This window comes from Salmo salar, chromosome ssa28 (genome assembly GCF_905237065.1).
Source record: "Salmo salar chromosome ssa28, Ssal_v3.1, whole genome shotgun sequence".
In the NCBI taxonomy this organism is placed as follows: domain Eukaryota; kingdom Metazoa; phylum Chordata; class Actinopteri; order Salmoniformes; family Salmonidae; genus Salmo; species Salmo salar.
Window position 1 is genome coordinate 21,106,887 of NC_059469.1, and position 26,041 is coordinate 21,132,927.

The following is a 26,041-nucleotide window of genomic DNA, read 5'->3' on the forward strand; positions in this document are numbered from 1 at the left end:
CATTTTCTGACAGGAAGTGGATACCTGATGTGTTGTATTACCTTTAAACCTATGCCATTGAAAAACACAGGGGCTGAGGAATATTTTGGCACTTCCTATTGCTTCCACTAGATGTCACCAGCCTTTACAAAGTGTTTTGAGTCTTCTGGAGGGAGATCTGACCGAACAAGAGCCATGGAACGATAATGGCCCATTAGACACCTGGCGCGCGAGTTCATGTTGGGTACCCTCGTTCCAATACGTTATAAAAGAGTATGCATTCGTCCACCTTGAATATTATTCATGTTCTGGTTAAAAAAGGCCCTAATGATTTATACTATACAACGTTTGACATGTTTGAACGAACGTAAATATATTTTTTCCCCTCGTTCATGAAGTGAAGTCCGGCGGGCTTAGATCATGTGCTAACAAGACGTAGATTTTTGGACATAAATGATGAGCTTTTTTGAACAAAACTACATTCGTTATGGACCTGTGATACCTGGAAGTGACATCTGATGAAGAGAATCAAAGGTAATGGATTATTTACATAGTATTTTCGATTTTAGATCTCCCCAACATGACGACTAGTCTGTATCGCAACGCGTATTTTTCTGGGCGCAGTGCTCAGATTATTGCAAAGTGTGATTTCCCAGTAAGGTTATTTTTAAATCTGGCAAGTTGATTGCGTTCAAGAGATGTAAATCTATAATTCTTTAAATGACAATATAATATTTTACCAATGTTTTCTAATTTTAATTATTTAATTTGTGATGCTGACTTGACTGCCGGTTATTGGAGGGAAACGATTTCCTCAACATCAATGCCATAGTAAAACGCTGTTTTTGGATATAAATATGAACTTGATAGAACTAAAAATGCATGCATTGTCTAACATAATGTCCTAGGAGTGTCATCTGATGGAGATTGTAAAAGGTTAGTGCATCATTTTAGCTGGTTTTATGGTTTTGGTGACCCTGTCTTTGAATTGACAAAACATTACACACAACTCTTGTAAATGTACTGTCCTAACATACTCTAAATTTATGCTTTCGCCGTAAAACCTTTTTGAAATCGTAAAACGTGGTTAGATTAAGGAGATGTTTATCTTTGAAAGGGTGTAAAATAGTTGTATGTTTGAAAAATGTGAATTTTGACATTTATTTGGTTTCAAATTTGCCGCTCTTGAAATGCACCTGCTGTTGATGGAGTGCACCACGGGGGGGACGCTAGCGTCCCACCTAGCCCATAGAGGTTAAAAGCAGTGCTTCGCGCTTTCAGTTTTGCGCGAATGCTGCCATCAATCCACGGTTTCTGGTTGGGGAAGGTTTTAATAGTCACCGTGAGTACAACATCACCGATGCACTTGCTAATAAACTCGCTCACCGAATCAGCGTATACATCAATGTTGTTGTCTGAGGCAGACCTGAGCACGGGCGTTGAACAGACCTGAGCACGGGCGTTTCCTGTTGTAGTTTCTGTCTATAGGCTGGGAGCAACAAAATGGAGTCGTGGTCAGATTTGCCGAAAGGAGGGCTTTGTATGCTTTGAAGTTAGTAGCAATGATCCAGAATTTTGCCAGCCTGGGTCACGCATTCGATATGGAAGATTTGTGTGAAGTTAGGATATCTGTCACACATCACTTAGCCATACCGGCAGTTAAACATATAAACATGCAAACACACTTATTCCCTTACAGCTTTGAAATTGACTGGTATTCAAAACAGACAATATTACTCAGACCTAGGCTGCTTGGCTAGAGCGATATCAGAAAGGTCTCGTCTCTATTCTGTATTGTATGTGTCTAGTCCCTGTGCTGTGGTATGTACTGTGTCACAGACACTAGTCTCTTGGTCTAATCTGGTTTGATCTTGTTTGATCACAAACCTAATCTACAGGGGAAGGTTTGCCCTCAACAAATGTGTATATGGCATCAGAATACAGTATCTGCTCTGTGAAAGAATTCTCCATGTGTCCTTTATCCATAGTCCGATCATGATATTTTCACATTTTCTAAATGTCATCACTCATGACAATTAGAATTATGACTGGAATTTGGCATTGAATCCAGAGATGCTGAAAGTGTTATTTTGTTTAGTGTACATCCCTGAAACATTCCCTAAAGTTTGCAATATCTAGATGTTTCAAATCAAACTCTATAGAGCTGATAGTGTGCTCTCGGGAGATGGTAAAACATCGAAACTAACTATCTCGCCTCCTCCCTCCACTCCCCCCTACATATTGTGTTATATGTGTTTGTGCTTCCATCTCTGTCTGTTTGAGAATAATACAGGGCCTAACTGTCTTGTAAAAAAGGGTGGCAGGTAGCCTAGTAGTTAGAACGTTGGACCAGTAACCGAAAGGTTGCTGGTTTAAATATCCGAGCCGGCAAGGTTAAAAATCTGTCAATGTGCCCTTGAGCAAGGCACTTCAACCTAATTTGCTCCAGGGGCGCCGTACTACTAAGGCTGACCCTCTAAAACAACATGTTTCACTGCACCTATCTAGGGTTTGTGATTATTTTAAAAAGTATATATACAAAATTAAAATAAAGTATTATGAATGGAAATATACAGTATATACCTCTGTGTTTCAAAAATGTAATCTGACTTTAACAATGCATGTTATTCCTCCTTCAAACACTGACATTGCTGCATGATTGGATGTTGATATGATCATGCACACTCTGTTATCTCATGTCAAAAACATTTCCAAGATAAGCGTTGATGTCAAGTTTTAATCAAACAATGTGTAACACCATTACTGTTGTGTTTGTGTTTACAGTCGCGGAGTGTTGACAAGCAGCATGCAGTCATCAACTACGAGTTAACCAGCGATGAGCACAAAGTCAAGGACCTTGGCAGCCTGAACGGGGTGAGTGAGAGGAGGGTGAAGAGGTAGGGGAGGAGAAGAGATGTAAAGGGGTCAGGGGTTAAAGGGAATTTTCACCGCTGCTCCATTTCACTATATATGTCCATTAATGTGCTATTAACATATCATATGTGTCATAAACATTTTGAATTTCCTCACTACACGCAAATACGAGCGTTTCTGCATCTCACCAGTAGAAACGGTCCAGCTACATTTTCGGGCTGTAAGCAAACCACAAAATCCAGAATTCATATCGATTTCAGGACGTAGTACCACCCCGCGGAGGGGGATCCAGTTGATGTGAGAAATATCTGTGTTTGTAGCCAGCACTTTCAGCCAGAGGGTTCTCGAAACGGAACTGAAGTCTCAACTAATGGGGTTGCCATGTCGACCGAATGTTGAAAAGTGATGCTATTCCATCGATTTTCCCCTTCACTTCAAAGAGGAAGGCATCCGATCCGCCAACATCAGAGCAGCAGAAAAGAGGTCAAGCTAAGGTAACGTAGCTAACGATAACTAGCTAACTAGCTAGCATTGAACTTTATTTGTTTATCTAAACCAAAACTAGATAGCTAGCTTTCATAATACGCTGGCTAGACATTCCAAACTATATCAATGTAGTTACCCAGCTGCTATCTGGTGATGTGATTTGTAACTTTGCAAGCAAACGTTAGCTTCGTTAGTTTACGTTAGCTAAGTAACTACCGCAGAGGCTAATGTGACTGTGTTCTATTTAGAGTCCGATCCCATCAACATATGCAGAGGCATCAACATCAAGCTCAGCACCAGGAACTAGTGTAAGTCACTTTCTAAAATCTACTAAATATTTCCATGACTCCATGATGAGCAAATAAATATACTGGAGCTAGGCATAAACATAGTCTGTGTCGTGTTGTCGTAGTTGGTGTGTTTACAAGTACTGTAGGCTGCAACTTCTACTGTATGGTGTGAGTGACTGACTGGTGTCAGTTGGGTGTGGGTATTGTGTGTGAAAGTTAGATCTATTGACATGAGGGGTGTGGGTGGATGTAGTACCTTGTTTAAGTGTGTATTGGTGGAGAAACAGTTGTAAAATGTTGGCCAATCACTGACTTACTGCTCTACACACTAATCCGGCTGCTGATGACACACATTGACACCAGTTTTACTAGTACAGAGCCTGTAGACCCATTGGAAGAAAGATTTCAGCCTTGAAATAGCTCAAACTCATCATGATCTGACTTTAAAACAAGCCAGGACAGCCAAAGGTATTTATGAAAGCAAAATCACCAATACACTGAACTGTCTACAAGACAAGTGCTCTTAAAACATTTCCCACCCTTGCAGTCAGTTCTTTGGCATGGGGAGAGGGGTGTTAGTATACTCTTCTAGCCTATTCACTATATTGTTGGCAGTGCTTTTCAACTCAATTGCACAGCTGTAGGTGCTCATACACAACAATACACGACTAGACTGTCAACAAGTCAAGCCCCCCCCCCAGCCTAGTTCAATGCCTCATTATTGACTCTGAGTGTAACAAAACACATACCAGTCTACTGTACCCTTTTTTGTTTACAGATTAACATGGTTTATTCTATGGTTACACATCCACATGATCAGTCTTCATATCTTTCCAGGAGACTTGCAGTACAAACAAATCTTCTGCAAGAGGTCGAAGCAGTGGGTGGTGAAGAAAGTGTATGAGAGGCTAGTCCACCTGGCTGTGGAGTGCAGGAAGAACCAGACGGTTGTCTACAAGGACCCAGAGTCACAGCCCCACAAACCCAACATCCCTGCCAACATCGCCACAGCGCAAAAGTCTGCAAAACCAGCTGCCATTACCCTACACAAGAAGAGGTTCACCAGCTGAAGAACATTCTAGAACCTGCCTGGAACATTCAACCAACACAACATCCATATTCAGTTAGACTGATGTTGTAGTATAATATAGAATGCCCAGTATGCGCACAACTGCGTTGTGGTATAGATATTGCTACACTAGCTGTTGTACATACAGTATGTATATAATGGTGTTTTATATATATTTTTAAACTGTACTGACAAGTGACTAAATGATTCCAGCTGCATAAGAAACCAATAAAGAGTTGACTTCAACTTCTGGATCAGTTCATTCTAATATTCATGAAATGTATTTGGATCAACTACCTTCAGTCTTACTGCTAAAACAAATGATGCAGGGAGTTGGAGTAGCATTTGCACTTACATTTGTTGGCAAGTTAACATGTTTCAATAAAACAGTAGATTAGTCTGTCAATATAGCAAATACTGTAAGTAGACATGGCTTGTATTCAAGACAAAGTTGATTAGCTCTGGAGACCGAGGCGAGTTTACATAGCAGTATGCAGGAACAGTTATGGCAATGTATGACGTATACAGTAGAAGAAAAATATACCACTAACGCTTCTAATAGATACTACAGTTCTACAAAGGGAATACATGCATACGGTGTGTTTGGGTGATGCAGTGAGGTATTCGGAGTCACTTTGATACAACAGGAGATTGTTGTTATGGGACCTTAAACATCTCTTCAGAGTCATCATCTTTGTATCCAAGCGGTATTGTCTTTGAGAGAAATAAGAAAACGCTATCACACATTCATGGGAAATCATTGTGCACTATCTATATTCCTACTGTAGCAGCATGGTGAAGAATATGAGACATCTCAAAAACAGATGAATCGTCAGAAGCAACCACTGTAGCTAATTATTTAGCAATCCCGGATAGACGGTAACATAGCTCCTGTGAGCCTGTAAACTATTACCTCCCCCATTTGGAAAAGCCTGCCTTTAAGGGTGGGAACAGGAAGTAGGGCTCCCGTCAGGCTGTAATCTTTACAAAGCGGCTAGCTTGATCGCGCAGTCGGCGAAACCCAAAGGCCACAATAATTGCTACAAAACATGACTCCATTCATTTTTAGATCAGACAGCAGGCTCAAACAATCAATGATGTCAGTGGTTGAACTCTCCCAGTGTGAAAATAGAAAATACACCTATAGTGCATAATTATGTCTGAAACACAGTCTTATCATTCATAACTATGAAGGGAGACTGGAAAAACACCCCAAAGTGTTGAGCGGTGAAGTTTCCCTTTAAGTGCTTCATCTCTAGGCTAATAAAATTTGCTCACATGGCATTAACAGAATGTATTCTCATATGACGTGCCCATATTCTACACCATGATCTTTTCACGGCAGAGTAAAACCATGTTGAAGTGCTCTTCCCGCCACATGGTGTGAGTAATGTGTTAGTTAGGCCTAGTTCTGCTGATGGCTCAGTGTGTAAATCACTCCGTGTGTAGGCTAACCCACTAGCTTGGAACCACTGTGACACATTATCTCAGGCAGGAAGCTGAAGTCATAACCTCTTTCTCCTGAATCATGCTCCAGCATTCCTCCCCCGCCGTCCAAGGGCCCGTAGCGACAGGAAGTATCACTCCATCCCATGCTGGGACAATCAGAGCCTGACTGCTGAATGACCTGCACATCTTGCTCATCTTTAGGATAGATCTTGAATCATAAGGAAAGTCAGCGGTATGACTTATTAGGTGTATAATCAATCTGTCTGTCCAGGACACTGTTCTGATAAATCCTGATAATAACAACAGCTAGTCTATAGTCATAACTGCATCTCCTAAATAGACATTGTAACAACCTCTAAGCAAAGATTTCAATTACCCAATTTAACCCTGCTTCTCTTTTAGAGTGACTTTAAATAGTGGCCACCTGAGTGGCACAGCGGTATAAAGCACTGCATCTCAATGCTTGAGGCGTCACTACAGACCCGTGTTCGATCCCAGGCTGTGTCACAGCTGGCCGTGACCGGGAGACCCATGAGGCGGCGCACAATTGGCCCAGTGTCACCTGAGTTAGGGAAGGGTTTGGCCGGCCGAGATTCCCTTGGCCCATCGTGCTCTAAAGACTCCTTGTGCCTGGCTTCCAGGTTAAGCAAGCAGTGCGGCTTGGCAGGGTCGTGTTTTGGAGGATGCATGGCTCTCGACCTTCGCCTCTCCGATTCCGTACGGGAGTTGCAGCGATGGGACAAGACTGTAACTACCAATTGGGGTAAAAAGTAAAAAGAATAGGGGCCTTGTGGCCCCCCTAAATGTGGAGTATGAAATCATTTTTACTATCGTTCTTTTTTACATCCGTTATTAGACAGTGGCAACGATGATGATTATGAACATGGTCTTTTGCCTGCTAATGCCTGCAATGCAGGGAAGGAAACGATATGACAACAATAACATCTAATGTAACTGGCTCCTCTAACAGTACAATTGGTCCCAGCTTGGCCCCCCCAGTTGAAATGGTCTAGAACCGCCACTGGGTGGAGATTATAACAGAACATGGCCAAGATGTTCAAATGTTCATAGATGACCAGCAGGGTCAAATAATAGTAATCACAGTGGTTGTAGAGGGTGCAACAGGTCAGCACCTCAGGAGTAAATGTCAGTTGGCTTTTCATAGCCGATCATTTAGAGTATCTCTACCGCTCCTGCTGTCTCTAGAGAGTTGAAAACAGCAGGTCTGTCCGGTGAACTGGTCAGGGTTCCATAGCTGCAGGCAGAACAGTTTAAACTGGAGCAGCAGCACGACCAGGTGGACTGGGGACTGCAAGGAGTCATCAGGCCAGGTAGTCCTGGGGCATGGTCCTAGAGCTCAGGTCCTCCAAGAGAAAGAAAGAAAGAAAGAAAGAAAGAAAGAAAGAAAGAAAGAAAGAAAGAAAGAAAGAAAAAGCAGAGAGCAGTGAATTTACAATGCAATCCAAGTCCAAAAAGGTTTTCTCTCTTTACTCAACTAGTCTATGGAAGGACAGTTTTATTGCTTCTTTAATCAGAACAACAGTTTCCAGCTGTGCTAACATAATTGCAAAAGGGTTTTCAAATGATCAATTAGCCTTTTAAAATGATAAACTTGGATTAGCTAACACAACGTGCCATTGGAACACAGGACTGATGGTTGCTGATTATGGGCCTCTGTACGCTTATGTAGATATTCCATATAAAATCAGCCATTTCCAGCTATAATAGTCATTTACAACATTAACAATGTCTACACTGTATTTCTGATCAATTTTATGTTATTTTAATGGACAGAAAATGTGCTTTTCTTTCAAAAACAAGGACATTTCTAACTGACCCCAAACTTTTGAACGGTAGTGTATATTCAAAACATTTCCTTTTATAATGTCACTTTGGCTGGTTCTTATGGGGGTAATGGAGAGACCTGCAAGAAAACCAGAAATCACATTTACTTAATATTTTTACAGTCCTGATCTAATACAACCCTGATCCAGCCATCACCCTTTTCCTTTACGTTTTTGATGATTTGTATCTGAGAATGAAAGGTGATATGATTGTATTCTGGGTTAAGTGTAGCCTGAAATTAAGTGCGCTGGGAACAGTTTCCCTAAATTCATTATGTATTTACCCATGGGGGTTTTAAGCAATGATAACTGGGCTTGCATGCCTGGCACTGGAGAGAGTCAGAGAGCAGTGAATTTACAATGCAATCCAAGTTCAAAAAGGTTTTCTCTCTTTTCTCTCCACACAGACATTTGTGAATGATGTCCGCATCCAGGAGCAGATGTATATCACTTTGAAGATTGATGACAAGTTAAGGTTTGGATATGATATCCTTTCAATCATTCCGTCGTTACAACCTTAGTGACACAACAGTACTTCAATCCCTAAAAACATGTACCATCTGTTAATTGAATTGCTCTCGTCCCACTTATCATTTGTCAAGCTGTATAGTTTTTAAGTGTCAAGCTGTATAGTTTTTAAGTGTCAAGCTGTCATTCACTCTATTGTGGTTTTGGCCTTGAATGACTGTTGTGTGTGTATAAGGAAGTGGCTGTGAGGATAGATGCAAACATTGATAGATACAAACAAGTGTCTTTCCTTAACCTGTCTCACATACCAACCTGTTCACGGTGGTGCGAGGCGAGATGACTGTCCCAGACGAGGCTCTGCAGGTAAGACACTTCCTTCTAGACACAGACGTACATGTACAGTGCCTCCAGAAAGTATTCACACCCCTTTACTTTTTCCACATGTTGTTGTGTTACAGCCTGAATTTAAAATGGATTACATTGAGATTTCTTTTGTCGCTGTCCTACACACACTAAACCATAATGTCAAAGTGGAATTATGTTATTTTTTAAACTAATTAATAAAACATGTAAAGCTGAAATGTCTTGAGTCAATAAGTATTCAACTCCTTTGTTATGGCAAGCCTAAATAAGTTTAGGACTAAACATGTGCTTAACAAGTCACATAATAAGTTGCATGGACTCACTCTGTGTGCAATAATAGTGTTTAACATGATTTTTGAATGACTAACTCATCTCTGTATCCCACACATACAATTATCTGTAAGGTCCCTCAGTTGAGCAGTGAATTTCAAACACAGATTCAACCACAAAGTCCAGGGAGATTTTCCAATGCCTCGCAAAGAAAGGCGCCTATTGATAGATGGGTAAAAATAAAAAAGCTGACATTGAATATCCCTTTGAGCATGATGAAGTTATTAATTACACTTTAGATGGTGTATCAATACACCCAGTCATTACAAAGATACAGACGTCCTTCCTAACTCAGTTGCCGGAGAGGAAGGAAACCGCTCAGGGATTTCACGATAAGGCCAATGGTGACTTTAAAACAGTTACAGAGTTTAATGGCTGTGATAGGAGAAAACAGTGTCACGTCCTGACCATAGATAGCTCTTATTTTCTATGGTAGAGTAGGTCAGGGCGTGACTGGGGGGGTTTATCTAGTTTATTTAGTTCTATGTTGTTTGGTTCTAGTTTCTTTTTTCTATGTTAGGGTTTTTGTATGATCCCCAATTAGAGGCAGCTGGTCATCGTTGTCTCTAATTGGGGATCATATTTAAGTAGTTGTTTTTCCCACCTGTGTTTGTGGGAGATTATTTTGAGTTAGTGCATGTTGCACCTTTTTCGTCACAGTTTGTGTTGTTGTTTGTAGTTTATTGTTTGTTTTGCAAAGTTTCACATTAAAATAAAAGATGTGGAATGATACCCACGCTGCACTTTGGTCTCCTTCCTACGATGAACGTGACCGAATCTCCCACCACCATAGGACCAAGCAGCGTGGCCAGGAGTGGACATGGGAGGAGATCCTGGGGGGGCACACGGGGAGATTGGCGGAGTCAGGGTTTAGACCTGAGCCAACTCCCCGTGCTTACCGGGGGGAGCGTATGACCAGTCAGGCACCGTGTTATGCGGTGATGCGCACTGTATCTCCAGTGCTCATTCATAGCCTGGTGCACATTCTGCCTGCGCCCCACATTTGCCGGGCTAAAGTGAGCATTCAGCCAGGACGGGTTGTGCCGGCTCAGCGCTCCTGGTCTCCAGTACCCCTCCTCGGTCCAGGATATCCTGCGCCAGCTCTACTCACTGTGTCGCTAGTGCGCATTCACAGCCCAGTTCGTCCTGTGCCAGCGCCCCGCACTTGCCGGGCTAAAGTGAGCGTTCAGCCAGGACGGGTTGTGCCAGCTCTACGCTCCAGACCTCCAGTGCGCCTCCACGGTCCAGTATATCCTGCACCGGTTCTACATACCAGGTCTCCAGTGCGTCTCCACAGCCCAGTACGTCCTGTGCCTCCTCCTCGCACTCTCCCTGGAGTGCGTGTCCTCAGTCCAGTACGTCCTGTGCCTGCTCCTCGCACTCGCCCTGAAGTGCGTGTCACCAGTCTGGTGCCACCTGTCCCGGCTGCACGCACTAGGCCTCCAGTGCGCCTGCCCAGTCCGGTGCGTCCTGTGCCTGCTCTCCGCACTCGCCCTGAGGTGCGTGTTACCAGTTTGGCGCCACCTGTGCCAGCCCCACGCATCAGGCCTCCAGTGCGCCTTCCCGTTCCGGAGGTTCCGGCGACAGTTCCCAGTCCGGAGGTTCCGGCAACAGTTCCCAGTCCGGAGCTTCCGGCGACAGTTCCCAGTACGGAACCTCCAGCGACATTTCACAGTCCGGAACCTCCGGAGACGGTCCACAGTCCGGAACCTCCTGAGACGGTCCACAGTCCGGAACCTCCTGAGACGGTCCACAGTCCGGAACCTCCTGAGACGGCCCACAGTCCGGAACCTCCTGAGACGGCCCACAGCCCGGAGCCTCCTGAGACGGCCCCCAGTCCGGAACCTCCAGCGACGGCCCCCAGTCCGGAACCTCCAGCGACGGCCCCCAGTCCGGAGCCTCCAGCGACGGTCGGCAGTCCGGAGCCTCCACCGATGCTGGCGGGTTCGCAGGATGAGAGGGTTCTTCGTCCTGCACCAGAGCCGCATCCGATGCTGGCGGATCCGCAGGATGAGAGGGTTCTTCATCCCGCGCCAGAACTGCCTCCGATGCAGGAGGATCCGCGGGATGAGAAGGTTCTTTGTCCTGCGCCAGAGCCGCCAACAACACTAGACACCACCCCTAATCCTCCCATTTGGTTTCAGGTTTTGCGGCCGGAGTCCGTACCTTTGGGGGGGAGTACTGTCACGTCCTGACCATAGATAGCTCTTATTTTCTATGGTAGAGTAGGTCAGGGCGTGACTGGGGGGGGGTTATCTAGTTTATTTAGTTCTATGTTGTTTGGTTCTAGTTTCTTTTTTCTATGTTGGGGTTTTTGTATGATCCCCAATTAGAGGCAGCTGGTCATCATTGTCTCTAATTGGGGATCATATTTAAGTAGTTGTTTTTCCCACCTGTGTTTGTGGGAGATTATTTTGAGTTAGTGCATGTTGCACCTCTTTCGTCACGTTTGTGTTTTTGTTTGTAGTTTATTGTTTGTTTTGCAAAGTTTCACATTAAAATAAAAGATGTGGAACGATACCCACGCTGCACTTTGGTCTCCTTCCTACGATGAACGTGACACAGAGGATGGATCAACAACAGTGTAGTTACTCCACAATACTAATCTAAATGACAGAGTGAAAAGAAGGAAGCTTGTACAGAATAAAAATATTCCAAAACATGCATCCTGTTTGCAACAAGGCACTAAAGTAATACTGCAAAAAGCAATTCACTTTTTATCGTAAATACAAAGTGTTATGTTTGGGGAAAATCCAATACAACACATTACTGAGTACCACTCTCCATATTTTCAAGCATAGTGGTGGCTGCATCATGTTATGGGTATGCTTGTAATCGTTATGGACTGGGGAGTTTTTCAGGAAGGAAAAAAAAATAAACAGAATGGAGCTAAGCACTGGCAAAATCCTTGAGAAATACCTGGTTCAGTCTGCTTTCCACCAGACACTGGAAGATGAATTCACCTTTCAGCAGGACAATAACTTAAAACACAGGAGTTGCTTACCAAGAAGTTTTGACTTAAATCTGCTTGAAAATCTATGGCAAGACCTGAAAATGGTTGTCTAGCAATGATCAACTACCAATTTGACAGAGCTTGAAAAAAATATGAAATGAATAATGGGCAAATATTGTACAATCCAGGTGTGCTAAGCTCTTAGAGACTTACCCAGAAAGACTCACAGCTGTAATCGCTGCCAACGGTGATTCTAACATGTATTGACTCAGGGGGTTGAATACTTATCTAATCAATATATATTAGCAGTTCATTTTTTACAAATGTTAGAATTGTTCTTCCACTTTGAGTAATTTGTGTAGATCAATGACAAAAAAATGACAAAGAAAATTATTTTACTCTCACTTTGTAACACAACAAAATGTGGAAAAAGTCAAGGGGTATGAATACTTTCTGAAGGCACTGTGCATGATATCTATTTTGTTCTCAATGTTGTGCTAAATATCTAAAATGAAAATAGCACCGGTTATATCATAGTATAAAAAAAGTGTTTGTAAGTAGACTCATGAGCTCATAGCCCCCTTGCAAATATAACTTTGGGCTGTGTGTGTGTGTGTATGTATGTGTGCATGTCCGCATTAGATGAAAGATGATATTTTTGGCCATGACCGTGTCCTCTGTCTTCCCCTGCTGTGTCTCTTCCACTCTCTCTTTCTCCCTTGCCCCCTCGCCCCTCACTGTCTCCTTCCCTCCCTCTCTTTCCCGCCATCAGCATGAGAAGTTCACCAGCCAGCTCCAGCTGAGTAAGAAGCCCTCCAACGGTGAGCCCACCAAGTCACCTGCCAAATCTCCTGCCAAGTCCCCTTCTAAGACCCCCAAGTCCTCCAGCTGCAGACCAGCCGAGAGCAAGGCAGCCGAGGGGACCATGGAGCCATCAGCCAAACCTGCCGAATCACACAAGGGAGATGACAAGATGGCAGGTGAGAGCAGGAAGCACATATAAGAGATGAAATGTATGTTGTACATTACAGTATGATCCAGTAATTTCAGGGAATAATTGAATGGGATATTTCATTGTTGATCTTCAAGTGATTCAATCATGACGCAGTATTTGGAGATTTTGGCAATTTCTGCATCCAAGTTGTGACTAGATTCATAATTCCATTTGATACCGATAGCATTTTAGAATCAGTATTCTAAATGAGTAAGCGACGAATGTCATGATCCTACCGTAGATTATACAGTATAGGTAGACATGTCATCTGAAAAGACTAATAAACCTCTACTTTTCACTGCCTGTCTCTTCTGGAGCTTTTTCTTTTCATTTATTGCCTGTAATTAAAGAGTGAGGGCTTAGGGCGGATGTTTAAATAACACATTGTAAATCCAGCTGAATCTCATTAAAGCAACCTTAAAAACAACACAATAATCTGAACAACTGTCCCTGTACCACTGGAGGGTCTTATCTGATTGGCCAGCCTAGCATGCTCCTGTGCCCACTATCAATAGCTGAATGAGTATTATTCCAATCAAATAGCTATAATTATCTACAGGAGGCAGTAGAGTGTCTGCAGCTGCTTTCGCTCTCCTCTCCCTGTTTCTGTTTCTGTCATCTCTCCCCTGTGCTTTTGGTAGGAGGAATGTCCGCTACACTTGCATCGTTTACACGCTCAATAGTCAATTCACTCAGCTGGAGTGGGAGCTTATGCTGGTGTTGGTGTAGGTAACAGTGGATATTTTACTGATGTTAGTGTCTCTTACAGTAGGTGGTACAGATACTGGATACTCTGTGGGAGGCTGAGGGGATGTCTTGAGTTGAATAGCTACTGTATTACAGATGGCACAGTATATTTGTCTATCTTTTAACAGAGGAACCATGGCTTTTGCATTGTGACAGTATATGGTTCATTGTCATTACATTAGGAATCTCAGAGGGAGTTTTTGCTATGCACTGGCCTTTTACAGTAGGTTACCTGGGGCGGCAGGTAGCCTAGGCTATCGAAAGGTTGCTGGTTCGAATCCCCGAGCCGACTAGGTGAAAAATCTGTCTACATAACCTTGAGCAAGGCACTTAACCCTAATTGCTCCTGTAAGTTGCTCTGGATAAGAGTGTCTGCTAAATGACTTAAATGTTAAGCTGTTTTGTCCCTATGGATTGAGTAGTTTGTTCTGAAATATGAGAAGATGTCCTTAATGAATGGCTTAAGCCATTGTCTATAGTCTCCGGATCAAAACAACAGATGTTCTAACACTGTCATATGGGTCATCAGGCTTAATCCATGAGTCCAGTGTACCAACATTACATGCAACCCTGCTTGCCACCCACTATGTGTTTAATTACAACATCTGCAGTGGGGGCCTTCAGCAGAGGGCCTATAATGATAGGCAGAGGCACATCCACATACGTCTCCTCCATTACCCGACGGCCCTTAAAAAATAGGAGGCAGGAAGCGTTTACATGTGTTTCTCCTTCGCTGCCACCTGGATATTTTAGCCTGTTAATTGTCAGTTTGATGCTAATGTGTTGTTCCCCCCTGACGACTCAGACTCAGGGAGTCACTGTATGTTCCCTTTCCTCTCTGCAGCACACCACCAAAGGTTCACTGGAGATATTATGCAAGCAGGCATAGCTCCTCACCAAGCTTGCAGCATTTATAGGCTCCTCACCAATCTTGCAGCAGTAATAGGCATTTATAGGCATTTTTAACACAAGCATCTGTAAGTATGCACTGCAATTAATGCTTTCTCTGGGTTTTGCTCAACATATGTAGGATCTTAATTTGAGCTAGTTTGCCAAAGCAGAATAATTATCCTGCAGCAACAGGAAATGTGAATTGTTATGTGGATTATAATTCATAGTGGTTTTTATAGGGGTTGATCGGTTTTTCTTAAGGAAAAATCAAGTCTGAAATTTCCAAGTGGGAATTACAAACTTCAGAAGCCTTTTTAAACCTCAAATATACAACAAGTTTTAAATGTCTTGCATTTCAGAAAAGTTACCCTGCAACAGGGTGATCAAATGAAGAGCCGGCATCTGCATGCAAAGTCAGTGCTTACTTTAACTTGAAGTGATTATGTTCCATTTAGCTATTGTGACTTTATTTGCAGTAAATTGGCCTACACATCATGTCCCGACCTGGGTTCAACTAGCAACATACTATTGGGCTTGACTTGGACTGAAATAGATGCCGGTACTCATTTTGGGTGCCGGTACTGTTTACATTTAGGTGCAGGAACTCCACAGTACTTTTGAGCTAATATTCTATAAGAGGAACAGGAGCTCAAGCAGTAGAACATTTTAGGTGCCGATACTCAGCTCTGGTGAACTCCTACCTAAGTCAAGCACTGGTCACACCAATGTAAACATCATAGCTGGATTCAGCTGGGTGAAGTCAAGAGTATTGCTGTGAAGTTTTAGAGGGATACACTGGTAGTCGTACATCTATTTATGACTCCAGGCCTTTAGCAGTGGGGAGAGGAGAAGGTAGAAATATCCCATCTGTAACACCGAGAAATGTGTCTGTTGGGTCAAATGAGGTTCAGACAAAGTCCAGGAAGAGATTCTCCTCTTAAACATTTCAACCGATAAACATAGCCAACCTCCAGCCAGTCTGTTTGAAGTCAGATCTGCCATATGTGTTGGTTGTGTGTTGAGTTAAGCTCATTGGTGATAAGGGAGCAGAGCATGGTGTTGATGGGTTTGTCCCTCTGTGTCCTGCTGACTGGGTTATGTAGGTCAGTGGAATGGCTAAAGCCAAATCAGTGCTTCATGACCCATCATCCAGCTTTAAGACAGAGGGATTAAAAGACACTAGTGCAGCTGTGCTCAGGAAGTATTGCATGACCATCACAGTAACTTCTGGCCTGTTACTGTGTCCATTGATTTCATTAATGTACATGCATGTTTCACAAGCACAATGGGTAGATTATTCAATCTAAATCTAGTGAAACTTCTTGTGTTTGTGTTATAGGGGACATAGCAGCATTGCACCGGGGGACCCCTCTGTATGGACAGCCATCTTGGTGGGGGGATGGGGACGCAGACGATGAAAACTCCTTCAAGCAGGAGACCAAGACGTGTGGGAAGAAGCATGACAGCTCTGCAGCAGGTAAGAACCAAAGAAAATGACCTCATCATATCTCAAATGAAAAAGAATGTGAACATGGCAAGATGTTCAGATACATGCATACTGTACAGTATACTCTAAGGCTTAAAGAACATGATCCAATGACATTCCTGATGGCTTGAGGTCAAATCAAAATAAACTGATTTGCGATCTTTTTACTCGTGCTCAGTTTTTATGAATTGGCAGAGAATTTGAACTGGCAATTTGTTTGTAGACGTTCCTGGTTGATCATTGTACCCTATGCAATGTTTGTTCTGAAATAATCCCGTGGTTATAACAGAACTATAGCATGCCAACGTTGGAACATAAAGCACAGAATACTTTCTGTAAGTAGTGAAATGGTTGCTTTATGTTAATTCCCAGGCTTATCCTGTCTCTGTGTATTGAGGGTAATGGCCATCCGGACTCGCAGTACGCAGTATGTATATACACTCTGTGTGTGTCTGTGTTGGTCCGGAGGACTGGGATCCCATTAACTTGTGATGGGCAGGAGTAACAGGATTAGAGATTAGGCCAGGCTTGGACGCAGCAAGACACCCAATGGGTGCTGGGGTGGACTGGGGGAAGGCCGACCAGACATCTTAGACTATTAGATCATAGAGCTATCCTTACACTATCAACAGTCAGAGCTGGACAATAGCACCAGTGCAGTGCATGTCCTCGGCAGCCCTTAGGAAAGCCAACATTTTGGGATAAATTGAGGCTTGTGATCGGAAAGCCTGGAGGACTTTTATTTTAATTCAAGTATGGGAGAGGTTGCATCTACCATGGAACTCAGTAAGTTGAAGCAATTTAACAGTTTCTTTGTGTGACCATTGGCATGTGTAGAAAGTATAGTGTAGGCTACCTTTGAATTACAAATCTATTAAACAACAGTCGATTAATGTAAGGATATTTGTATTACGACCATGTTCACTTTGGGGGGAAAATGTACAGTTGAAGTCGGAAGTTTACATACACCTTAGCCAAATACATTAAAACTCAGTTTTTCACAATTCCTGACATTTAATCCTAGTAATTCCCTGTCTTAGGTTAGTTAGGATCACCACTTTATTTTAAGAATGTGAAATGTCAGAATAATAGTAGAGAGAATTATTTATTTCAGCTTTTATTTCTTTCATCACATTCCCAGTGGGTCAGAAGTTTACATACACTCAATTAGTATTTGGCAGCATTGCCTTTACATTGTTTAACTTGGGTCAAACGTTTTGGGTTCCCTTCCACAAGCTTCCCACAATAAGTTGGGTGAATTTTGGTCCATTCCTCCTGACAAAACTGGTGTAACTGAGTCAGGTTTGTAGGCCTCCTTGCTCGCATACGCTTTTTCAGTTCTGCCCACAAATGTTCTATAGGTTTGTGGTCAGGGCTTTGTAATGGTCACTCCAATACCTTGACTTTGTTGTCCTTAAGCCATTTTGCCACAGCTTTGGAAGTATGCTTGGGGTCATTGTCCATTTGGAAGACCCATTTGCGACCAAGCTTTAACTTCCTCACTGATGTCTTGAGATGTTTCTTCAATATATCCACATCATTTTCCTCCCTCATGATGCCATCTATTTTGTGAAGTGCACCAGTCCCTCCTGCATCAAAGCCCCCCCCACAACATGATGCTGCCACCCCTGTGCTTCACGGTTGGGATGGTGTTCTTTGGCTTGCAAGCGTCCCCTTTTTTCTCCAAACATAATGATGGTCATTATGGCCAAACAGTTCTATTTTTGTTTCATCAGACCAGGGGACATTTCTCCAAAAAGTATGATCTTTGTCCCCATGTGCAGTTGCAAACCGTAGTCTGGCTTTTTTATGGCGGTTTTGGAGCAGTGGCTTCTTCCTTGCTGAGCGGCCTTTCAGGTTGTGTCGATATAGGACTCGTTTTACTGTGGATATAGATACTTTTGTACCTGTTTCCTCCAGCATCTTCACAAGATCCTTTGCTGTTGTTCTGGGATTGATTTTCTCTTTTTGCACCAAAGTACGTTCATCTCTAGGAGACAGAACTTGTCTTCTTCCCGAGCGGTATGACGGCTGCATGGTCCCATGGTTTTAATACTTGCGTACTATTGTTTGTACAGATGAATATAGTACCTTCAGGCAGTTGGAAATTGCTCCCAAGGATTAACCAGACTTGTGGAGGTCTACAATTTTTTTCTGAGGTCTTGGTTGATTTCTTTTGATTTTCCCATGATTTCAAGCAAAGCGGCACTGAGTTTGAAGGTAGGCCTTGAAATACATCCACAGGTACACCTCCAATTGACTCAAATGATGTCAATTAGCCTATCAGAAGCTTCTAAAGCCATGACATAATTTTCTGGAATTTTCCAAGCTGTTTAACGGCACAGTCAACTTAGTGCATGTAAACTTCTGACCCACTGGAATTGTGATACAGTGAATTATAAGTGGAATAATCTGTCTGTAAACAATTGTTGGAAAATTACTTGTGTCATGCACAAAGTAGATGTCCTAACCGACTTGCCAAAACTATAGTTTGTTAACAAGAAATTTGTGGAGTGGTTGAAAAACGAGTTTTAATGACTCCAACCTAAGTGTATGTAAACTTCCAACTTCAACTGTAAAATTGCAATATTATTGTGAAAGCAGTGCTCTAATGTACAGTAGATGGTATGTAGTGACCACTGACCTGTCCTTATCTCTGTTATTGAGAGGCCCACAGTAGAGGGCAGTTGACTGATCTGTCAGCTGTTAATATGGACAGCGTCCCCAAGGAAAGTGTCACAAACAGTGGGCCTTCCTGACCAGTCTTTAGTGACAGCCCCAATATTTCCCCAGTGTCAACAGAGTGCACTGGCGTGTTATGTATGTAATTGTAAGCCATGTCTCTACGGCGGCATAAAAACAGATCTGGGGTTATATTCATGGTCATTCAATGTAAAGGATACGTGTGCAGTGTAGACAGCTTGCAGTGAGCGTGGGTGGTAGGCTGGTAGTGGGTGCTGAAGTCTATAGGATACCCATATAATGTTATGGAGTTCTATGTGATTGTGTAGAAACTGCTCCGTCTTCTTATTCAAACTGCACTGAATCTGAAAGCACTCACACCCTCCGCTTCGAATGCCACTTAAGGGAAGTCACTGAGGACAACACTCTCTCTGTTCAAAACAAGACACCATATCCACCCTCCTCTCCTCACTGTCCAGCTGCACTCTCTCTCTCTCTCTTTTCCTCTTTCTCTCGCAGGGGCATACATTGTGAGTTTATCTAGCCAAAGAACCTTCAGCTTTGAATAGCATTATCTGCAGGCATTCTTTAGTCAACAAAGGGAACTTCGACTGGTGTGGAGGAAAGACAGAAAACCTTTTTAATGAATCAGCATTATTTTCCTGAAAGCCTAGAGTCTCTTGGGAGCCCAAAGAAGGCACATAATAAGGGTACGCCAATAAGGTGTACCCACAATACAGTTCCAAACATCAAAGAGACAATTTATAATCTAATCTCCTCCCATAGCTATTTCTGTAGTGTGGAGAGGGCATACTACCCCCACTTGCCCTAGTAGAGAGAGGCTAACTAACAACAGAAGGTAGCAGTGGAGGGGAAGTGAGATAGTTTAGAGGAACGGTCTCATGTACTATTGAATAGATTCTGTTGTAGCCGCCCCCAGCCCCCATCCTTATGTATTGTCACTCAGGGCTATTGGGTTACGCCATTGCACCAGCTCTCACAGAGCGCTGAAAGAAACCGCTTTCTCCAACACTGAAACTCTCATTCGCTATCTAGTCTGTAGTAACTTGCTAAAGTCCTTATATATATTGTTTTGCTAATTACTCAATTTAAGGACATAGTTTACTGGGAATCCGAACTGAGGCTTTAATTTTGAAGAGGGACCCACCTCTGCCTGAACTTGCAGTCAGGCCGTTTCAGCTTTGAGGTATGTGTTCTCACTTTTAAAGGCACTCTGTTCACTTCAGGGTGGTGGATTAATGAGTGTAAAACACCTAAAGTCCTGCCAGATTACTTAGATGTATTATGTTGTTAAGTATACATTTGGTTCCTGTCATTAATATGTAATGACATGGGTGCTGTTAGTAATGCTTGTATGTCTCATGGACTCTAATGTACAGTACACTGAGTGTCCATGTTAAATGAATGGCCACCATGACCCTTAGTGCTTTTGAGTTGAGTTTTCACATCAGTCACATGAGTCTTAATGTGATCATTAGAGGAAGGGTGGTAGATTTATAAAAAAGGGAAGTTCTAGGCTTAAGTTCTGATTGTCTTGTTCTGGGAAGCAGTGGGTGTTATTGATGCTTGGATAGGATGAAACCTGAAAGCACAGCCTTATTTACTGCCAGACCTGTTGGTGACTATAATCTAGGACCTGATGCAAGTGGTACCAGTTTGAATGTACAGTGCCTTCGGAAAGTATTCAGACCCCTTTAATTTTTAAAATGTTGTTACGTTACAGCTTTATTCTAAAATGTATTAAATTGTTTGTTTTCCTCATCAATCTACACACAATAGCCCATAATGACAAAGCAAAAACAGGTTTTTAGAAGTGTTTGCTAACTTATAAAAAATTGGAGCAGGTTTTCATCAAGGAGCTCTCTGTACTTTGCTCCGTTCATCTTTGCCTCGATCCTGACTGTTCTCCCAGTCCCTGCCTCTGAAAAACATCCACACAGCATGATGCTGCCACCACTATACTTCACCGTAGGGATGGAGCCAGGCTTCCTCCAGACATGACGCTTGGCATTCAGGCCAAAGTGCTAAATCTTGGTTTCATCAGACCAGACAATGTTGTTTCTCATAGTCTGAGAGACTTTAGGTGCCTTTTGGGAACCTCCAAGCGGGCTGTCATGTGCCTTTTACTGATGAGTGGCTTCCGTCTGGCCACTCTTCCATAAAGGCCTGATTGGTGGAGGGCTGCAGAAATGGTTGTCCTTCTGGAAGGTTCTCCCATCTCCACAGAGAAACTCTGGAGCTCTGTCAGAGTGACCATTTGGTTCTTGGTCACCTTCCTGACCAAGGCCCTTCTCCCCCGATTGCTCAGTTTGGCCGGGCGCCCAGCTCTAGGAAGTGTCTTGGTGGTTCCAAACTTCTTCCATTCAAGAATGATGGAGGCCACTGTGGTTTTGGTGTTTTGGTAACCTTCCCCAGATCTGTGCCTCCACACACAATTATGTCTCGGAGCTCTAAGGACAATTCCTTCAACCTCAGGGCTTGGTTTTTGCTCTGACATGCACTGTCAACTGTGGGACCTTATATAGACAGGTGTGTGCCTTTCCAAATCATGTCCAATGAATTGAATTTACCACAGGTGGACTCCAATCAAGTTGTAGAAACATCTCAAGGATGATCAATGGAAACAGGATGCACCTGAACTCAGTTTAGAGTCTCATAGCAAAGGGTCTGAATACTTATTTAAATAAGGTATTTCATTTAAAAATATTTTTTTTTTAATACATTTCCAAAAATGTCTACTAACCTGTTTTTGCTTTGTCATTATGGGGTATTGTGTGTAGATTTTTTTATTTAATCCATTTTAGAATAAGGCTGTAATGTAACAAAATGTGGGAAATGTCAAGGGGTCTGAATACTTTCCAAAGGCACTGTAGTTCTCTATATGGACAACATTATGTCTCATTTCACTCAATGTTTTACTTTGTTGAAAGCCCCAGTTCGTTGCAGACATGGGGAGTTTATCTGTTTTCAAAAAGAGACAAAAAGTTATTTTAAGTTGAAGTGAAAGATATAACTTTCAAGAAAGATTTGGCTTTATAGGGGGTCGTAAATCCCTGTAGGTATTATATCTTCAATATTTGACTTTGATATAGTTCCTTTACTCTGTTAGGGAGGAAATGTGCAAAGCCAACTTTTTTGTATGTTACATGAACAACTCAGCTGCTCACTTTGTCATACATATAAACCAGATGGTCTCTCCACTGTCCAATCAGATCATCCATCATCTCCACATCCCATAATGCCTTGCCACTTAATGTAATCAAAAATAAGTTACACAATCATTATTAAGGTATAGCCTGAAGGGGGTTTGATTGGCTTCCTCATCAGTTATTGTCAAAGTGGACACTACATGGCTTTGTGCTTGTCTGCATGGGCCCCAGCTCAGCTTGACCTGTTTTGTTTAGAGGGCTGTGTTCTGCCAGGGCCTCAGACACTGATTCAGACTAATGCTGAGACTAATGGTGAGACAGAACAGACACAGCTGAACGGCCCATGTGGGGCCCATGACCTCTGACCTCTAGATACTGATCCCCAGTGTTCTCCTCTCTGTGAACCTACAGACGGCAGAGAGCCTAAGAGGAGTGAGAGGCCTAGGGAGGACGGCCTGGGCCCCGAGCCCAGCTACTTTGAGATCCCCACCAAGGAGGCTCAGATGGCCGAGGACAGCATTCATGAGATCCCCACCAAAGACACTGAGGGGGCTGCTGCTACCGCCAGCGCCAGCACTCAGGGCCACGCCTCACCTCACGCCTTCACAATCGAGTTTGATGACACCTCCCCTGGCAAGGTCACGATCAAGGACCACGTGTCCAAGCTGACTCCGGACCACCGGCCCCGGCCTAAGAAGGCCTCCCATTCTGGCAGCAAGGACCTCAGCACCCTGCAGGCCGCCATGATGGTCTCTGAGAGCAAAGTGGCTGATTGGCTGGCCCAGAACGACCCCCCCACGGTGCGCAGTGAGTCCACGGAGGACAGCAAGAGCATCAAGAGTGATGTCCCTGTCCACTTCAAGAGGCTCAAAGGTGAGGGCCATAGCCTGCCTGCTCTCCTCCCTATATCCCTGCCTGTCTTTCTCTCTGTCCCCCATCTGTTGCCAGATCAGCGAATGCACTTATTCCTCCCTATAGCTACACTACAGTATCTTCTACTAACTGTTCTACATCTGGCCTTGCTAACCTCACAATTAAGCTGATCAACATGTGTTTTACTGCTAAAAACCATGAGTGTTATTTTGGGAGGTTTTTGGGGAGATCCTGTAAAATGCATCCTCTTTACAAAGCTTATCTCTTACTCGCTACGAACAGATCCTAAAATGTTGGTCAATCTGATCCTCTAAAATAAGACTTGTTTGACCCAGAAACTCCTAGGGCGCTATTCAATCTGTATCGCTGAGGCGTTACAGATTGCCCGCTAGAAATGTAAAGGTAATTTACTATTGAACCGACATATGCAGCGTTTAGTGTGAATGCAGTCTCCACTAACACGGGAACATTGCCTTTAAATTGCGCTGTAACACTGAATATCCACAATACGGATTGACAACAATAACAATGATATCTGTCCATTGGTGGGAGGGGTCCCAGAGGGAATGTCCATAGGGGAAGCATCAGGGGGGAAGTGAGAAGTGAATGAAACAATAATACAAATAATAATATATACATATTTACAACTGTAACAATGATACATCAGAGGGAGGCTAGTAGCTCTGTAGTTGCAATGGCGCCCTAGTAGCAACCTAAGCAGAGAGCTCCTGTAAATATGTACATATTTAATCGTTTTTAAGTGTTTTTAATTGTTTTTTTATCAGCTGTTTTGTTTTTGATAACGTTGAGTTTTGTTGCATATTTCTGGTGGTTTTGACCCACAGATTTGCAGATGGACTGGCAGGTCAACTCGTTTCGACTTGGCTAGCTAGCTGGCTAATAGTTTTTGTTCGAATGATGCATCTGGACACTGTATCAGCTTTTGTGTTTCACCTGGCTGCTGGTCCCTGATGTTTTGAAAACATAAATTGAAGAGTCACCTGAAGCTTGAGAGGAATGGGAGATGCAGTAGAGGAATGCAGTGCTGAGGCAGAGGGCTCATAGTGAGGACGACTGGCTACTACTCTGAACTCTGTGTGGTGAGCTTTCTGGCGCCCAGAGCTGCTGAGGCGTCACCCAAGTGGGTACCATACAAATGGTGAAGGAGATGTCCTGTAGCTACACGACTCAGGCTGGTTCCCAGAGTAGCCCTTTATATGATTGTCACCAGACTCTTCATCAACCATCTCCCTCATCACCCTCTGATCAAGCCATGAACTGTCCATCTCCATCTTTTGGGGATGCATGCACTCAAAGACTTGGCCTCTATTGGTTGACCTATAGTTAGGTCAACCAGTACATCACTGGATGTGATGTACTAGCTAGCTAGGCTACTCAATGTGATGACCTAGCTAGGCTACTCAATGTGATGTACTAGCTAGGCTACTCAATGTGATGTACTAGCTAGGCTACTCAATGTGATGTAATAGCTAGGCTACTCAATGTGATGCACTAGCTAGGCTACTCAATGTGATGACCTAGCTAGGCTACTCAATGTGATGTACTAGCTAGGCTACTCAATGTGATGACCTAGCTAGGCTACTCAATGTGATGTACTAGCTAGGCTACTCAATGTGATGTACTAGCTAGGCTACTCAATGTGATGTACTAGCTAGGCTACTCAATGTGATGACCTAGCTAGGCTACTCAATGTGATGTACTAGCTAGGCTACTCAATGTGATGTATTAGCTAGGCTACTCAATGTGATGTAATAGCTAGGCTACTCAATGTGATGACCTAGCTAGGCTACTCAATGTGATGTACTAGCTAGGCTACTCAATGTGATGACCTAGCTAGGCTACTCAATGTGATGTACTAGCTAGGCTACTCAATGTGATGACCTAGCTAGGCTACTCAATGTGATGTACTAGCTAGGCTACTCAATGTGATGTACTAGCTAGGCTACTCAATGTGATGTACTAGCTAGGCTACTCAATGTGATGACCTAGCTAGGCTACTCAATGTGATGTACTAGCTAGGCTACTCAATGTGATGTATTAGCTAGGCTACTCAATGTGATGTAATAGCTAGGCTACTCAATGTGATGACCTAGCTAGGCTACTCAATGTGATGTACTAGCTAGGCTACTCAATGTGATGACCTAGCTAGGCTACTCAATGTGATGTACTAGCTAGGCTACTCAATGTGATGACCTAGCTAGGCTACTCAATGTGATGACCTAGCTAGGCTACTCAATGTGATGTACTAGCTAGGCTACTCAATGTGATGACCTAGCTAGGCTACTCAATGTGATGTACTAGCTAGGCTACTCAATGTGATGTACTAGCAAGGCTACTCAATGTGATGTACTAGCTAGGCTACTCAATGTGATGACCTAGCTAGGCTACTCAATGTGATGTACTAGCTAGGCTACTCAATGTGATGACCTAGCTAGGCTACTCAATATGATGTACTAGCTAGGCTACTCAATGTGATGTACTGGCTAGGCTACTCATGGTGATGCATTGCGTGTTTGTTTTTTGCTTTTGAAAAGCACTATAGACATTTTATAAATTATTATTATTATTATTAAACTCCCAAACTGGCCCTCATACAATCATGGCCACTTAATCATCCCCAGCTTCCAATTGGCTCATTCATCCCTCCTCGTCTCCCCTCTAACTATTCCCCAGGTAATTTATGTAAATGACAATGTGTTCTCAGTCAACTTACCTGGTAAAATAAGGGTAAAATAAACAATTTAATATATACTTTTTTTTTTTAAATAATCATCAGCCTGATGGTCTGGGGGTAGAAGCTATTGGCCGACTGACAGTTTTTGCCATGATGCTCCTATACTGCCCACGTCTGAGTGATGGAAGCGGGGAGAACAGGCCGTGGCTCGGGTGGCTGAGGTCCTTGATGATCTTCTTGGCCTTAATGATCTTCTTGGATTTCCTGTGACACATGGTGTTGTTCGGCTGAGCGTACCACCCTATGTAGAGCCTTGCGGGGAGCGGTGGTGGAGTTGCCATACCAGGCTGTGATGCAGCCCGACAGAACAGTATGCTCTTGATGGTGCTCCTGTACAA

At 43.2% G+C, this 26,041-nt stretch overlaps 1 protein-coding gene across 11 annotated transcripts in view; it reads left to right on the forward strand.

Moving 5' to 3' along the window:
* Positions 1-26,041, forward strand: part of cep170aa (centrosomal protein 170Aa) — a 65,874-nt gene that overhangs the window by 18,395 nt on the left and 21,438 nt on the right. For 9 of the 11 annotated variants that reach the window (XM_014179957.2, XM_014179958.2, XM_014179960.2 and 6 more), the window contains 6 exons: positions 2,764-2,853; positions 8,399-8,477; positions 8,764-8,822; positions 12,878-13,085; positions 16,077-16,214; positions 22,487-22,948. In XM_014179957.2, the coding sequence (XP_014035432.1) occupies positions 2,764-2,853; positions 8,399-8,477; positions 8,764-8,822; positions 12,878-13,085; positions 16,077-16,214; positions 22,487-22,948 (1,036 nt within the window). Of the gene's footprint in view, positions 1-2,763; positions 2,854-8,398; positions 8,478-8,763; positions 8,823-12,877; positions 13,086-16,076; positions 16,215-19,855; positions 20,113-22,486; positions 22,949-26,041 lie in introns of those variants that run through there. The other 2 variants (XM_014179965.2, XM_014179966.2) reach the window with 2 other exon arrangements.